The following is a 13,918-nucleotide window of genomic DNA, read 5'->3' as shown; positions in this document are numbered from 1 at the left end:
CAGCAACATATATTTGCTATTACAAGATTTTCATCTCCACAGATTATCTGCGAGGCCAGCAATTAGAGGGGAGATGAGTAGTGAAGACACTAAAAGAAATTGTAATAATGCTTGCAGGTCTTCCCTCTCACAAAAGTTTGACAATCCAGTGGAAAAATCCCTGTAGATGGCCTGGATGTTCCACTAAAATGTGACCATTGTTTTTGTGTGTTCTCCAGACAAGAGTTAATGATAGTTTAATGGATGTGGAGATGTCCAACGTACTGAATTAATATAGCAGAAACAATGTGGGAAGAATAACCAGGATATAGATATATGTTGACTGAAGTTTGCTGACTACTTACAAGATTGAAATAAGAGAGTTAGTTGAAGGCTGTAAATTGTTATCAAAGGCAAAGAACTGGTCATTGCCTAAAAACTGAACAAGAGCAGGTGCATGACCAGGCCCCAAATCCATTCTCCACTCAAATGAACCACTTCAAAAGCTCCATCAATCCTTGCAACACAAGTTCATTCACCTACTCTACAAATGATTCCAGGTAGGTACACACTTACCTGACCAAAGGATTTAACCATGGAAAGTTAGAGTCTGAAAGAACATAAAATCTGAGTAATACTACTTCTAGTCACTTAAAAATCTTCCTTTTGGTGTCTTACCTTTGAGAAATTCTGAGATTAAGGACTACTCAAAACAAGTAACCTTCCTAGACTTAATTTACAGTGTTTACCTGGGAGATAAGCATTTTCAGGGTCTTGACTCCAGTTGTATTTAGTTACAGAGGGTCCATAAAGAAATAATGAAACTACCCGGGTAAAATTTCACCTCGTTTGGAGTAGTTTTCCAGCATGGTCTTCCAGTGCTGATTCTTCTTGTTTCACCCTTGGATAGAGTTACGTCATCAGTCAAGCTTACTTTGCCTACTCTTAATGTTGACTTGTATAAAAAATGTACTACAGTGGCAAAAATCCTCTGCACTCTGCTTTGCCTGACCTAGATGATTTAGTTCACAACACTAGGTAGGCTGCTGCTGCTGCAGTGTTTTCTAGCATCAGGTTTAATACTACTGTACCAAATTTGCTAAGGAGTTTTATCTTAGCCGTACTAAAATGCAGAATAGTTTACCTAGTACAGTTGTGGAATCTTCTGATCTCGAAATATTCATGTGAGGAGCAAATACATTTCTGCTGAGATCTTAATTTTAGGTGTACTGGTTTTATTTTCGATTCCCTCATATTTATTTATATTTATCACCTTTTTCTATAGCATTTCTCTCTCTCTAGGTTGACTTCCCTTTGGAGCCTTCTTGGGTTTATAGTCTGTTGACTCTGTCCATAAGGGTTTTCAGCTGAAGAATTAAAAAAGTGTCATGATGTGTTTTCTCTAGATGCAAGGAGGCAACTAATCTGATTAATCAGTAAGAATGACAAGTTCAAGAAAATTTTATGTATTATGTACAAACTCAATACTTTTAAAAAAAATTCCAAGCTACTGACAGACATAATTTAAGTACATTTTTGGGCTGGGGAGGTGGGCAATTAAAACTCATTTTGAAGCTTTGACCAATTGTTAATGTTATTTTTATAAGAACAGCAATTGTCGGAATTTGTACAGCATTTTAATTTAGTATAAGGTCACAAAATGAAACACGGTAAAAGTGCTATGAACATATTTATAGAAATAAATAATTTACAAGAATAGCAAATAAGTCAACAATATGTTTTAAAAGCCTAACCAGCAGGCATGACGATGAAAGTAAAGTTTGAGGATCCTGAAGCAAGTTAATGTATACTAATACAGCATACAAGGAACAACTTGACCATTTATAGCCTTTTTCTGTGCAAACATTTTCCAGCTGCACCAACTCCACTGATCTAGGAAGACGAAAGGCATCTCTACACAAAACAAGACCACACTCCACCATCCCAGAAGCTGTCTACCTCATTCCTTTGTTGTGTTGTTTCACTTTGTGGCAACATCACTGGTTTGCTCTGCCATGATTGGACCAGATTTTGCTATTTGTGATGGGCCAATCACTTCATTATAAATTAATTATATTTGTGTGGGCAGTGGCATCTTGCCTCCAATCTGCTACTGTGAGTACTTTCCTCCAGATGTTAAATTGACTTCTTGTTCACAGAGGTCTCAGAAATTTAAAGAATCTTGGTTTTCTTGTGATAACTGTGGTTCTTTTAATATCGAATTCCAGTATTAATTTTATTTTTTACACAATAATTTTGTCACTACTTGGTAATAGGGGGGCTTTAGTAGTATACTGATTACATAGTTTAACTGTTTACCTTCTGTTCTCAACTGACTAATGTGAATTAATTTGTAAATTTAAATTTTACTTTTCTGGCAATGTAATTTCTCCATCTCCTATTACTTGTTCTTGTGACAGTGGTCAAGTACTCTATAGTTTTTCATAATCTGGTATCACTGAATAAGACTTTACTTAATCAATGCTACCTCGTAATGTCAAGATCTTCACCAGTAGAATATTTAGCCTCCAACAGTCTCTACTACTGTTATTAGCAGTCCCCTTGTGATACCCAGGAGGGCATTTCCCATCTATTTGATGCCTGCATCTCAACCTCGGTATGTGCCTCTTACTTGTGTCCCTTCTACCTTCATTCCCTATACCTTTGTTAAGAGTTTCAGTAATCAGTCAATGCAACTTTTACTGATCTTCTTGAGAAGATGGTGGCCAGGATCACTTCATGGCAATCACTGATTCATCCATGGGGAAAATTATTTATATTGCTCCTTAACCACCTGCTCTCTCGATGTTTTCAAATCCCTTGGCCTGTCTCTTTCACTACTGCAGGCTACAGTGAAGCCAAATGAAGGTTCTCTTCACTTGCTACCCGTGTCCCCTTCACCTGTGCTCTTGCCCATGTCATGTGCTTGATTGCTCCATCAGCTGGTTCCACCACTGTATCTTCATCTTGCTGTCTGTGCAAACACGCATCAGTTTCAGCAGAGATGTCTTTCCTTGTAAGAGTAGTTTGGACCAATGCAGGGAAGTCATTTTCTCCCAAAACTCTGGGTAAAGAGACCAGGGTTGAACCTTTTCATTGTGCCACAGGCCTTTCAGGGACCTGACCACTAGCAGTTTCACATGCAGGAGTGTTCCTGCTCACAAAATCCTGACCCATGTAGTCATTCTCCAGGTCATCAAAAAACCAGTTACAAATCTTCTCAAGCTTCCAGATCCCACCAACAATAATTCTTGCTCCTCTTAATCATGAAATCATTGGCTTCTGAAAGGGTAAGGTTCGACCTACCATCCTCCAAGGAGGCACCTGGTGGTATCCCCTTTACAAGATTTTACCTAAGAGATGTAGCCCATAATTCTTCGGACATTTACAGTATTCACTGGTTCATGTTACACTGACTTCGATGAATATGGGGTCAATTATTTTTAGTATGATCTTCTTTCATGTATCTGGCACACCTGGAGGCTCATGTTTCCTGGAGTACCTGTAATTGTGTCACATGTTCTTGGAGTCTTAGTCTTTGGGACTGCCAACTTCCAGTTAGGTAGCTCCCATTGTAACTATATTGCTCTTGTGAAGAGAGGACAGACTTACTGCATTATGGTCTTCAGTCTGCACACTGCTTTACCATCATTCCTTCTACACTGCAATTCAGCTGTTTTACGTTTGTTTTATGAACAGTGATTTTACAAGAGAATACACTCTCCAGCATGGAGGTTGGCACCGATTAATACATGGGACACCTTAAGGAATTCTGAAAACATAGTCTGGGTTTGTGCACTTAGGTTTTTCATCTTTATGTTTATCAAGCTGGTGCAATTGGGAAATGTCTGCAGATTAATGCTATTTGTGATTATATGTTTGTATAAAAAATTAAAGTACAACTTGTAACATTGCAGTGATACACAAATGAGAACTTGAATATTTTCATTAACAGAGTTACAAAAACAATGTACAGTACATATTACCTGATGTATAATAATACATCCATGAAGAACCCACCAAATTTCATAACTTAATGTATAAGAGTTTAGTTATAAAACAAGAGGTAAATTTATGTATTTGCTTTAGAAAAAATTGAAACTGAATTGGAAGAACAAAACATAATCAGCATACATAAATACTCAAACTTTAATTTCATTTTTGAAATTAAAATATTTGTACTGTTGTAGAATGTCAAAAACACCAAAACAGAAAAAGGCTGAACCCTATTCAGAAACCCTAATGAGATTCAACGGAAACAAAATCCTTTTTCATCTAACATCTAGCCAGGTCTCAGAGGTCAGTCATTGACTGTGAAGTAATTTTACTATTATCTTAAAGTACCTATAACTTGATGTGTTAACCACAAGTAAAGGCTTGTGGGGTGTGTATATCGAAAAGGCTTGTGGGGTGTGTATATCGAAAGTATAAATAAGACAAACACAACCCAGCAGAAGTATCCCAGACCAGCTGGAGAGGAGGTGATAAAACCTAATTCTGACTACAAGATACTGTCTGCTAAAATTTACTTTTAGGGTGGAAATGTATGTAACATAATATTTACCTAAATTTGGGAAGGATTTTGTGGCTCCACCAAAACCACATGAAAGATCATGTTCCAATGAACCCTCTTGTAGCTATAACTCAATCTTGTAAAATGCATGGTGAAAACCCCATTCTTATGGTGAGATTCCATTTTGATAAACTTCAAAATTAGTAACTATGTAAATCTAAATAACTAGTAACAGTAAAAGCATGTAACAACAAAATCATAACAATATGCCTTATACAGTTCCACTGTGGAAATTACTATGGAACTTAATTTTTTGTGTGCATGGCAAAGGATCTTCATTTCTTGACTGGTGTGTGAAGAACATGCCATAATCTTGTGGCCAGTGACTGGCCGAGGGTGATTCTATCATCGTTGGGAACAGATTGCTGTCGTTTCAAGTTTATTTTCTTCCTGGGGAAAAACAGGTTGCATGGGTAAGAAGCACAAAAACAGGTTGCATGGGTAAGAAGCACTTAAGATTATAAGAATAAAAACATATTTTGAACAAATATTTTCGTACAAACCCATTACATAACTTATATTAAGCCCATTTTGTGGTCACACCCCTCATACCCTTAATCTGTTACCGCAGTTGGGGAGTTTAGAGGGATGGCAGATGAGAAGCAGGGTCCCAGTGCTTTAATAACAGACATCAAAGCTGTCAGCTCTGACATAACAGTTGTAAAGAAGCCTCTGTGAAAATAGCAACAATAAAATTTGAAGGACAAGATCCCCCATTAAAGACGAAGGTTTTTTTGTATAGTATTTTGTATTTTTCCTATGTAAATAAACTGAGCCTTTTATATATTAAGAGTCTCCTTTTGCACAAGCTGGATTGGTTGTAGAATCTTTTAACAAGGTAGTTAGATGGTGGAGATGGAGTGGTAAGATGGGGTATCCCTCACATGCCCATCCTCTCAACTAAACTTTTTCCTTTAACTGCAGAGACAGGGTTGGGCGTTGAGGTGGGAGCAACTTATATCAAAGGTTCTGGTTTGTATACCTAGGAAAAATACAAATTGCTTTTAAAAAAAGGTTTGGTAGTTATTCCTACATGGGGTACAACCATCACCTTTTATATTGAGAGACTTAACCCTGCCAGTGTCTGGAGCAGAAGTTCACCAGGAAATGTCACGCTCCCTAAGTTGCACATGCAAGCAGGGGATGTCATGACTTTGTACCCTCCTACTGGCCTGGTGAATAGGTTGACCAGAGCGGTACACCCCAAGGCCAGAGAACCCTGAAACAAGAGGGAACTCTAGTAAGGAACAGTTTTTAGAATCATGATGTCTCCTAAGGAGTTTCAAGATGATGGGCAGTTTAATCTGGCAGTTATCAAGTATAATGGGTTAGAAAAAAGATGTACCATGTCCTCACCTCACCCCTGTTGCTACAGGAAGGACAGTGGGCGACAGAGTCTAAAACCAATTGGAACAGGCACTTGTATCTCATTTGATTCTAGCATGTACTTCGACCTGGATGATGCTCTAGAGGAAACGATGGTTGACCTGGATGCTGCTCTACAGGAAATGATGGAAGGGGAGAGCATTCACACCTCCAGAATCACTCCAAACCAATGTACTCAGTTGAGATGTGAAGTGTCCAATCAGGGACTCACTAAACTGCACTACTTGTTGAGCAGCCCCCACATATCCCACAGATAAGGTATCCAAGGACTTTTAGATGACATCCCTAGGGCAGAATGAATTAAAGGTAATCTGGCTATGCCAGACCCTTGCCCTTATATGAAACACAGAGTTCTTTCAGAAGGCTAGAGATGGTCCCACATCCCTAGCTTCATATGCTCTTGAGTGAGCAGAGAGGCTGGTCTCCTATGGAGAGTTACAAGGCCTTACCTACTGCATCTCATTCGGCATCGAGAAGGTTGGGATTCTCCTTCTCCTTTGTCTCTGAATTTGAAGCAGACTCAGAACACATCAGTTCCAGGTGAGAGGTTTGAGTTTCTCAATCCCCTCCTTCCAATACATGCTGTTGTGCCTAGTCCACAAAGTAAAGTGCTATTTAAAAAGAACCACTCCTTTTAGAGCATGGATTGTATGAGACTTTTTGTTAGTACACATAGGGCAAGAAGGATGTGTCCAGGGACACCCTTCCCTTCTGGCTTTGAGAGGTTGTCAAGTACACCTGTGAATCCTCTGGAGAGGAGTCATAGGCTAGCTTGACAACCTCATGAAAGAAAAGGAGTTCCTGGATACCTCCTGCTTGCACCTACATGCACCAAAGAAAAGTCTTCTACACTGCAGCTTTAAGGAGTAGTTCTTTTCAAATAGCACTTTATTGTGTGGACCGAGCACAGCTATTTCTGCAGTACCTAAGAGGTATGTGTCACAGAAGACGTAGATAAGGAAGTTTATCCACTGAACAGATACCGACTGGAGAGCAACCCCTTCTGTGTTACCAATCACAGAAGACAGCCCACTTCCCTTGATACATGTTAACAGAAGATCAACCAAGGTACCCAGACATCTCTCTAGCTGCCATGCAAGAAAAGACTTGCGGGATATGCTTGATAACCTACACACTTGAAGGCAGAGTCTTAACTGCCTAATGGTACTTGCAAATGTGGGGGTGACCAGTGCCAGCAGATCTGCATAACACCCTCCACATGGCCAACAAGGAGCCACCAGTCATTCGTAGACCTAGGAGGACATGCACTGCTGACCACCCTCATGGAGAGTGAAGGGCAGGAATACCTACATACTGCATGTAGATTGTCCAAAGGATGTTGGAATGCAACCTCCCTTACTGCCAGTAGGTCTGGGTATATCCTTCATCCACACACTTGAAATAAACCGTACGCTCAGGTGTGCACCTCACTCATTCTTTGATGCCTCCATAAAATATAGAAAAAAGTAACAACTGAAACTGAAAACGATGAAAAAGGATGCATGCGAAACTACCATCTAATATAAAACTTGTCATTAAAAAAAAAGATACATGGAAATCAAACAATTTGATATACCGTAACATTTTTTTAAACACCATATAAATTTATAGGTTAAGAAAAAATTATAAACAGACATTAAATTAGTAATGAAACAAATTCAAGAGTACTTTTGCAATTGCAAAAATAAGTCTAAATATCAACAAGAATACATTATAACTCCCTTAAAACTATCACAACTCATACATAAGACAGCAACAACTCAGGAACTGCACTACATACGCACATCAAGGAGGAGATTGCTGTTTAGGAGAGTCACCATGCATAAGCATCAGGTAACCCTCCTTATAGGATTCTCTCTCTTTGTATCTTTCTGCAACACTAAAACCTACCTGAGACTCAAGGACCACATAAAAAACCTGTCTCATATTTCGTTATGAGATCTTTTTTCACCTCTTGTGGTTCTTGCATCTTTTCATACTGGTTGCTGTTATCACTACTTTTCTTTTCGCTCATGTGGCTATTTGAGATTTAAAAAGCAAGAAGTAAAAACAATAACATTTACAGCAAATTTTAGAGGTGGTGTGTACTGAACAAAAGATATGGGAGAACTGCCCCAATCCTCCTGTTTTTCAGCAACCATAACTGAGCAACGTGCATCACCAACAAGTTTCAAGATGCAACATGCATCAACAAACTCCAGTTGATTGAGAACCAAGGATATAATCAGAACCGAGACAGGTTTTCATTGAAGAGTATGTTTGAGAATGAAACTGTTCAAGAGAGTGCCTTTTCAGTACTGAGGTTCCACTGTAGTACTAAAGACCCTCTGTTGTATCCAATATGACCCACAGCTTTTTGTTTCACTTTCCATCAACTCCCTTTGCTCTCTGTTGACCTGGTTGCCCTACTTTTTTTTTATATCTTCCTGCTCTAATCTCCATCTCATTCAAAATTCTGACCAAATAATTTGAATTAGATCAAAGCAAGTCTAGAAATGTGAAGCAGTGATCTACTTATAAAATAATAATTATAATGTGGAAGCAGAAACACATAGATTACCTAATGAAAGGACGACAATAAACCTACTCCTTGAACTGGTGTTAAAGCTATTTCATGTGCAGGAATTGGTGGTGGACTATTCAACAAGTCTGCAGACACTTTTCAAGCAAGGAAAGTTGATGATAAGCAGTTTGTTTTTATTAAGAGCCTTTTCTCTGTGCATGCAAAGGTTTAACTAAAGTTTCAACCAGCCTAAGCCTCCTCTGCTCAAACTGTGAATTGCATTGTAAGCACCAGTATTAGATCCCTTATTTTTAAAAGCAGTCTCTTGAGATAAAGTTCTCATCTTGATAAGTTTATGGGGAAAGATGGAAAATTGTAACAACGAATTTTGTACTGTGGTTCTTGTGTTGACAAGAGTACCCTAATCATAAATATTACTGTAAATGTGGTGTAAAATGTGGTGTAATGTATAAAATAGTTTAATGAAACCATCAAATCATATTTCTACACTGCAAGGAGATTCACCTGAATTATTTGTTTTTAAATGTGAGATGGAATTTGGTGAAAGGTAAAAGTTTGAGGAGTTGGCAAGCCTGGTGAGAATAAACCAAATGAAATGGATAGAAAATAAAATGGAGAAACCAATGAAGCTGAGGCTGTAGAGCCACTGTAAAGAATCTTTAGAAACCAAAAGGCACACTGTCAGCTGTATGTTATTGGGAAATATAGACTGAAAATTTCTTGGTTTAGTTTCTTTGACAGCAACTTACTGTCCATACAGGCTAGTCTTTCAAGACAAAGTTTTGCAGGGCTGTAATTCCAAGGCCTGAGTTTGCAGATGCACAGACTTTATGAAACACTTTAATATAGCCTGAGGTATGTTTACTCAAATGTAGGAGGGTTCCCAGTCCAGATGTAATCAGAGACCCAAAGTGTAAAATAGTACTAATCTCCCCCAAAAATAAAATACAGTAATGTCAGAGAAGTGAAAATCACTGGTAAATGTTTCCAGATTAAGACCACTGGATATGAAAGACAAATTATCCAAGTATTCTAAGACAATGTCAGATTGATATGTTAAACAAAGAGAAACAGAAATTACCTTCAAGTATAGTATATGCTTAACATTTGCTTAGAGAGGTTAAGAATATAACAACATAGTATCTAATGTACCTAGAATATATGTGTAGCCACTGTAACCTAAGGTTACACTGGTCTACACCAACATCCCTGCAAATTTGTTTTTCACAGTTTTCTCAACAGAAAACTTCTCTCTTATTACAGATGTGCTGTAATCATTATTAATCATTTTGCATGCAATTTATTTACTACTACTCTATTATATAACATTCTAATATTACACTACCGCTGCACTGGGTTGCATAGATTTAGAATAAAAATAAGGTGTGTCTGTTATTAAATGAGTCTCCTGAGATGTTAAGCAAGTTCGTAAAGAATACCTTGCCTGACTACGCCTGCGGTATCCTGCCGAGTCAGATGATTGTGGGGGATAAGATACTGGATGGTAATTAGCTGGCGAAGGCTGCTGTTGGGTTGCAACTCCAGAAGAGGCAGCAGACTGCTGATGGGTTGATCCTTCTTGTTGGGCCTCTTGCTGGCCATCCGCTTGATAGTAATAGTCTTGATACTGGTAGTAATCATTATTCTGGAGAAATATACAAGGCATATTCAGTGAGACAGAACGCTGATTAAAAAAAATCATGTCTTTGATGGAAGAGGCTGGGGATAAGTTACCTGGACTTTTGGCAAGTCACTAAAGAATCTGCTCAAGTATTTTGTTCTGATGCCAATTATGATTTGAAACTACTGTAAACCACATCAAGTTCAACAGTAACTGAACAAGAATTTCCAGTATCATTAAGTAATTTGAAACAGACATTTAAAAATATATCACTAAAGATAATAATCCCTGTTGTTAATTGCTTGCTAAATCTGGAATTCATTCAACCTTGCATCATTTGGCTGAAATAAACAAAATGACAAAAGCAAAAACTAAAGAAAAAGTTAATACCTGTTGTTGATAACGCCTGTTATTGTCCACAAACTGAGGGTTGCTATAATAATCATAATCACCGTAGTCAGCTATTTCCAAACCACCACAAGTCTGGTCAACACGCTCCAATTTCCTGATGTCAACCCCTAAACGGTGCATGATAGCATAGGCACGCTGTAGTACCAAGGGGGTTGGATTTTTATCACGTGTCAGAAGCCAGATAGATTCTGTAGTTAAAAACACAATTATCAATGAAATGTACAAACTTGTTCTCAAGAATATATAAATCAGTTAAGTTGGTCTTGTTTTCCTCTTGCATAAAATGTTCACCTTGCTAGAGACATTAACAAGCTTCAGTGTGAATATCTACTGATTATTCAGATATGCCAGTTTCTGAATTTGGACCTTGATACAGGTAAATGACAATCACAAATCTCTTTTCCTTTACAGTGGTTTCAAGACCTTTCTATAAAATGAGCAATTTACTCAAAATGTTAAGAAAACCAACTTTTGTCTTTAAAACCAATAGTATACATTAACATGGATAAATTTCAGCAGTAATCTATGAATTAATCTTACCCAATTTCTCAAGGAGGCCATTCGGATCACACTTGTACTCAATGGCAAAACTTTCGTAGTCTGTTGCTAATACTTGAAACTCATCCTCCATGACTGTGAAAGTAAAGCATGTTGTTACATCTAAGAAATGCTTTTTTTTTTCAATAAAATATATATCTTAAAAAAAAGGGGCCTTAGAGACACACCAATTAAACCCTGCATAAAAAGTTCGACAGTCTTAACAGGCATTTAATACATGTAAAAAGACATACCATTAAAATCATGCACAAATATATTCTTGTCTTGGTTCCTCCCATCAGAATTTGCACCTCTTTCATCAAAATCCCATCCAAAATGTCATGCCAGTACTGTATACATAAAACCAGAATTCATTAAACTTTAAAGTACTGGTAAATTACTAAGGCAGGAATGATGGCAAATATACTTTAGTGAAAAAATTCCACATAATTCTGACTCAGTAACTTATAGAAGTACTTCTTACATGGCTCATGGATGATTAACACTAAAGCAAAAAAGAATACAGTCCTTTGTATTATGTAACCCTTCAGAATTACTACCTGTCACTAAACTCTGAGACATCGAAAAATCAATAACCTCAGGATTTACTGAACCTCTCCCAATAAACGAGAAAGATTCAACAAATCCTAAGCAGCTATCAAAGGGCTTCCACGATTCTCTTTTCTGAAGAATTGGAAACAGTCAACAAAAAGCTGCCAAAAGTGGAGACAAAATGATATAATACTGCACAAGACACAAACCACTGCCAACATAAGTAATAATAACCATATGACCTGAACTGTATATTGAGCTCTTAACCTTCTGGGGCATTTCAGCACACTCGTTTCCCTCTTCTCCGCTGCAAGACAAGTATTTTGAACGATAACAAAATGTCTTGCTTTAAATCTAATTCGGAATGCCAAATGTTTCACAATCTGATAAAAATGGAATTAATAAACCTTTCATTTACTACCTAACAACATGCTGTTCACCCTTAAACTTTTATGCCTCTTTTTGAGGTTATTGTGGAAAATGTCTTTTTCCTCTACTGCAAAACACTAAAACTCTCTCTTTACTTCAGCTTTCTATGTCTCTCATTCCTCCAACTGTCAAGAGGCAAATGTAACACTTCTTTCAAAATGACCCCAAATAATGGTTTTTTTTCTCTCCTTTGTTACCTTATTTTCCCCAAACCTGCCCATTAAGGCATTTGTTTGGTTTCAGAGGTAAAAAATATACAGTACCATCCAAACTTTGTTGACAGAGATTAATACTTGTATAATAAAAATAACTACAGCTGCATACGTTTTGAATGACGTAAAACCTACATGTGAGTGGGATAGTATATTTGATGATGGAAGGTTTTCCAGGGTTCTGCAATGTAAGCTGGGAATCATACTCCTCTACTCGACCAGTTCTGAAAAAAAAATGTTTCAAGTTAGTATGGGAAATTAAGGGAAAATTCAACAATTCCTACATCTTCAATATGATGCTACAAAAGATAAAAATAAGGTTTGAAACAAACTGAAATGCCAATGATGTGATTCACCTTTCTGTCAACGTCATTTACTAAGACTTTTACCTGTAAGTAAAACAATAGCACTCTATCTGTTGTTAAAAATGTGGCACAGTTTACATTCAGCCTAACAGTGAATGGCAAATCTTGAGAGGTGAATGCTTCATAAGTACAGAAATTACAGTGGTAATTTAGTCACATTATTAATGAATAAAACAGAGAAGAAATCATAAGTTATATCTAATTTTTAGGCAAGAATGATTATGTGCATCAAAAATAAAAGCAAGCTTCAACAGAATGCCATGACATCCGTAAAAAATATGAAAAACACAGCAAATGGAACAACAATTAAAAACTAGGTAAATAAAAAAACTGCCATTTAAACACAACTATAGAAAGAGTACTAGGATATAAAAAACTAGGTAAATAAAAAAAACTATCATTTAAACACAACTACAGAAAGAGTACTAGGATATAAAAAACTAGGTAAATAAAAATAAAAAAACAACTTAGTACTAGGATATAAAAATCTAAGTAAATAAAAAACTCTCATTTAAACACAACTATAGAAAGTATAAAAAACCTGTTAAATAAAAAACTATCAAAACACAACTACCTAAGATATAAAATAAACTAGGTAAATAAAAAAAACCATCATTTAAACACAACAAACAGGAGAGTTTAAAATGTGAAAATACCCACATGGTGGAACTGAAAATCATCCTCATCTTGAACTGGCCGTTCTTGCGGTCTCTTGAGTAGAGGGTCTTCCAGCACCTTCCAGGAGCCTCCCATGAGGCTTGCAACTTGTCTTGCTGGAACCAGAGGCCCATATACTGGAAAGAGGACAAATAATAAGGCATTTAAATATAATTAACATTAATGTTGTTATTAAACTTATTTAAATCAATGGCTCACAATTCTAGACTTTTTCACAAATTAAAGGTGAGCAACAGATCAAGAACGTTAAGAGGTTGGACAGCTCAGTAAAATGCGACAAAAAAAATTGGATTTTAAGAAGTTGGACAGCTTAGTAAAATGTGACAAAAAATCGATTATAAGAAGTTGGACAGCTCAGTAAAATGTGACAAAATTGAGTGGAAAATAAAAAAAAATACAACTGGAACTGAAAAATTGTTTGCAATACATAAACACATACAAACATACTGTATATGTATAATTATATACTATATATATATATATATATATATATATATATATATATATATATATATATATTACATATATAATATACAATATACGGTTCGAGGAACATTATGTAGTTGGCTGGTCATCTGGTATCAATCAATCAATAAATCAATCAATCAGTTTGATGATAAAGTGGGAAAGGTTCATTTAAGAATGATTAAC

At 36.8% G+C, this 13,918-nt stretch overlaps 1 protein-coding gene across 3 annotated transcripts in view; it reads right to left on the bottom strand.

Annotated features, from left to right (window-relative positions):
• Positions 1-1,652: 1,652 nt before the first annotated feature.
• Positions 1,653-13,918, bottom strand: part of LOC136831213 (apolipoprotein D-like) — a 51,946-nt gene continuing 39,680 nt past the window's right edge. For 2 of the 3 annotated variants that reach the window (XM_067091226.1, XM_067091225.1), the window contains exons 2-7: positions 13,250-13,383; positions 12,360-12,448; positions 11,035-11,127; positions 10,474-10,682; positions 9,902-10,107; positions 1,653-4,942 (exon numbers count right to left, since the gene is read on the bottom strand). In XM_067091226.1, the coding sequence (XP_066947327.1) occupies positions 4,828-4,942; positions 9,902-10,107; positions 10,474-10,682; positions 11,035-11,127; positions 12,360-12,448; positions 13,250-13,380 (843 nt within the window). In that variant the 5' untranslated portion in view covers positions 13,381-13,383 and the 3' untranslated portion in view covers positions 1,653-4,827. The remainder of the gene's footprint in view (positions 4,943-9,901; positions 10,108-10,473; positions 10,683-11,034; positions 11,128-12,359; positions 12,449-13,249; positions 13,384-13,918) is intronic. The other variant, XM_067091227.1, reaches the window with a different exon arrangement.

This window comes from Macrobrachium rosenbergii, chromosome 48, assembly GCF_040412425.1.
Source record: "Macrobrachium rosenbergii isolate ZJJX-2024 chromosome 48, ASM4041242v1, whole genome shotgun sequence".
NCBI lineage: Eukaryota > Metazoa > Arthropoda > Malacostraca > Decapoda > Palaemonidae > Macrobrachium > Macrobrachium rosenbergii.
Note: the sequence above shows the minus strand (reverse complement) of the source record. Positions and strands in the feature narration are given on the sequence as shown.